The 3531-nt window shown below is 56.6% G+C and overlaps 1 protein-coding gene across 1 annotated transcript in view; it reads left to right on the top strand.

Annotated features, from left to right (window-relative positions):
• FAM166C (family with sequence similarity 166 member C) overlaps nucleotides 1-1227 on the top strand; it is a 19205-nt gene extending 17978 nt beyond the window's left edge. The window contains exon 4 of the mRNA XM_004696419.2: nucleotides 1039-1227. Within this exon, the coding sequence (XP_004696476.1) occupies nucleotides 1039-1183 (145 nt within the window). The 3' untranslated portion in view covers nucleotides 1184-1227. The remainder of the gene's footprint in view (nucleotides 1-1038) is intronic.
• The last annotated feature ends 2304 nt before the right edge of the window (nucleotides 1228-3531 follow it).

Below are 3531 nucleotides of genomic sequence, written 5' to 3'. Positions count from 1 at the left end.
ATGGTCTGCCTGTCTCCATGCCTGCCCACTGTTCTGGTCTCAGGCAGCTTCACTCCTGGGGCAGAGGGCAAAGTGCTCCAAAGCCAGCTTCTCCTAAGCCTGTGTGGCTCATGGGGTGCAGAGGAGGAGATGGGGGTCCCTGGGGAGGGGTTCTGAGAGCCAACCCAGAGGTTGGGAGCTAAGGGCTCCGTCCCTGCTCTCAGCTCCTCCCGGTGGACTCCATGCCTTCCACAAGTCCCTTCCCCTCAGAGCTCCAACCCTAACCCCCGCCCTCGTCTCTCATAACATTGGTTAAATGCTTACTACCGGCCCGGCTGCGGTGCTTCTGCACGATTTCATTCACTCCTCAAAACCAAAGTGAAGCCAGGGGCACCCAGAGAGTCCATGTCACCCCGGGCATGTCTTGCCAAGTTAGCCCACAAGACCACCTGTGTGGGTAGGGCAGTGCCCCATGCTTTGGCCACCTTGCCAGATGCACATACAAGTGCTGTGAGTGTAAGTCCTAGCCATGCACCGAGGGTAGTCAATTCAGCAGGGGCCTGGACTGCTGCTTCAGAGCTGCTAGGCCTGCTGGGAACCTGGTGAGTTTGGCCAGGGCGAGCAGGGCCAGGGTTCAGGACTCAGCTTTCTGATTTTCTGAGCTCTCTCACCCCAGGTCTCCAGTGACTCCTGTCCTTTCTTATCACTGCCACCTCCACCACCTCTACCTCCATCACCACCACCACCACACCTCCTCCACCACCTCCACCACCACCACCTCCACCACCTCCATCACCACAACCACCACCACCACCACCACCACCACCACCACCACTTCCACCACCTCCATCACCACCACCTCTTTCACTACCACCACCCCCACAGTCAGCAGCACCCCCACCTCCTCCCATGTGCGCCGAGCTGGAGGGCTGCTCGTGATCTCCTGTGCTCACAGGGACTGGAAAGTGGGCTGGGGGCTGGGGGAGGGGCTGTGGTTGGATGTTTGCATACCCTCCCTGCCAGCACACTGCATAACTGTGGCTCCCGCTCCACCCCCAGGCCTCCTCTGAGCCTGAAGGACAAGTGGCACCTTTTAAGGGTGTCCCCCAAGAACCTGAAGACCTACCAGACGTTCCCATCGGGCAAGAGGGTCTCCACACATGAGCGACAGAGGAGAGACTGCTACTTTGAGTTCAGAGCATGAGACCAGGTGCGATACCTGAGAGCCGGCGCCTGGGCCAGGTTGGAGGATGTGGAATAAAGTATTTAGCAACCACCACCCCATGCTCCTCTCTTCGGGTCCTGCGAACATCTGGCCAGAGCCACAGGACCATACACTGTGGCTCGAGGGCCTTGTGAAAAGCTCAGCCAAGGGAAGCGGGGTCTCCTGTCTGCTGGGTCCCACTCTCTGCCCCAGGGTGGGGACAGAGAGAATTGAGAAGCCCTAGGGCCCCTGGTCTGGGTGGCAAGTCACTGGCTTAACGGAGAGGCCTGATCATCTCTTAGCTGAGAGTGTTCTCCCCCACCCCACTCCAGTGATTGCTCTGGGTGTCAGATGGAGCAAAATTCCCATTTGATCCCCGTTGATTCTACAGCGCTGAGTCCATGCTTTAGCCTCGTGAGGGAGGTGCTGTCAGCCCCATTTGACTGACAGAGACTGATGCTCAGACAGGTGGAGAAAGTTGCCCGAGGTCACACAGCTAGTTAGTGACACCGTTAGGATGTGAACCCAGGTCTCTAACTCCAAAGGGTTCATTTCCCCACCACGCGTCTTGCATGCGCTCCAGGTGGAGACTGGGGCAGGGGTGGGGGTGGGGAGGATGGCGCAGCCCTTCGGGCCTTGAAGGACAGACCCTGGAAAGGGCTAGTGCCTAAGAGAAGAAGCTGGGTCAGTGGTCCCTTCCATCGCCTTCTGCCAGTATGACCTCTGTTCCACCATTTCTAGACAGGCCAGGATGGACCCAGCATTGAAGCGACAATTCAAGGACAGGGGTCCCCAGGCCAGAAATGGACCAGGCATGGGCTCCTAGGCCACAGGAATGGACACCTGGGTTGTCCAAGGTGTGGGTGTCTGCTCTCACTAGATGCTGCTGCCCTGGCTGGGAGGCCTGACGGGCAGGAGCAAGACTCAGGGAAAGCACCTGAGTGACAGATGTGCACAGGGGGCCCTTGGGCCGAGGGTGAGCTCCAATGTGGCAGTGCCTTTGAGAGTTGACCCAGAGAAGCCCACCAAGCCTGGGCCCTTCTTGCCCATGAACGGGTGAGTCAGGCTTTCAAAGAAGGGGCCACAGCAAGGCTCACAGAGCAGGAGACATGAAACAGCCCTGCCCTGAAGCCCAGGCTTCATACACTCTCCCAGGACAGGACCAGCGTTCCCCCATGAGGTGGGCGTCTGACAGCTCTCGGAGAACCCTGTGAGTGGCTTCTCCTGGGTCTCAGAGACCAGCTGGGCCCCAGAAAGGGGCCGTTTGATGGCCACATTCACTCCAGAGCTTGGTTGAATCGTCAGCAAATAGGCCCAGGTTCCCCCTGAGGGACGTGGGGGGTGCCAGTGAGGTCAGCATGTCTCCCCCTGTGAACAAGGGCCTTAGAGCCTGCTGAGCCAGCTGGATGGCAGCTCTGCACCCATCTTCACATAGCCCTGCCCCGGTGTGTGTGTGTGTGTGTGTAAGGATCCATGTGAGATAGGGGGCTAGGGAAGCGAGGGAAGCACCTGGTTTTTCCCTCCCTGGATGCCTGGCTCCTGCTGTGATGCACACTGGTATTTGAACCCTGCCCTGAGAAAGCTGCCGGGCCACCCCCCACCCCCCCACCGTCCTTGGCAAACTGCAGCTTTGGAATATGTGACACTGCATGTATTGGTCTGGGTGGACTAGAGAAACAAATCCAGAGACACTCATATGTGTATAAGAAAGAACTTTACATTAAAGAGTAACTGTATGTTAAGAAAACATCCCAGCTCAGTCTAGATCAAGTCCATAAGTCTAATATTAGCCCATATGCCCCATACCAGTCTATAAATTCCTCTTCAGACTCACACAACACATGCAATGATGCCGAATGCAGGAAGAGCACAGGCCAGTGGGTGGAAAGTCTTGTGGACCCAGCGGTGATGGAAGCATCTCAGCACTGGTGTGGGTCTCCATGTGGCTCTTCCAGCTCCAGGGTTCTGGCTCCATCAGCATGTGGCTTGTCAACAGGAATGTCTCACAGGGAGTGTGTGGGTCCTGCCTTCAGGGAGGAAGACAGGAGTTCCCAGAATCCTCAGGAGAAGGCCATGCCCACACAGAGGTCTCATTGGCCTCTAACCTGATTGACAGGTTAGACTTCCCCCCTTCGCTCAAGTTGACAGGAGATTATGTAACTGCCACACTGCATTAAACAAATGACAAACTGATAGAGTGAGGAAAAGACCTATTTTTAAAAAAACAATTTAATAAACATTATTCTAGGGGAGAGTTCCAGACAGGGACAAGGCCATAATTCTCAGCAGCTCCCTCCAATGGCTGGAAAGAGTAGAATCCCACATCCCAGCACGCTCCCTGGAGGCTG

Source organism: Echinops telfairi, unplaced genomic scaffold, assembly GCF_000313985.2.
Source record: "Echinops telfairi isolate 266 unplaced genomic scaffold, ASM31398v2 ScPeMD7_9;HRSCAF=40, whole genome shotgun sequence".
Lineage (NCBI taxonomy): Eukaryota > Metazoa > Chordata > Mammalia > Afrosoricida > Tenrecidae > Echinops > Echinops telfairi.
This window is presented reverse-complemented; position numbering and strand designations above follow the sequence as displayed.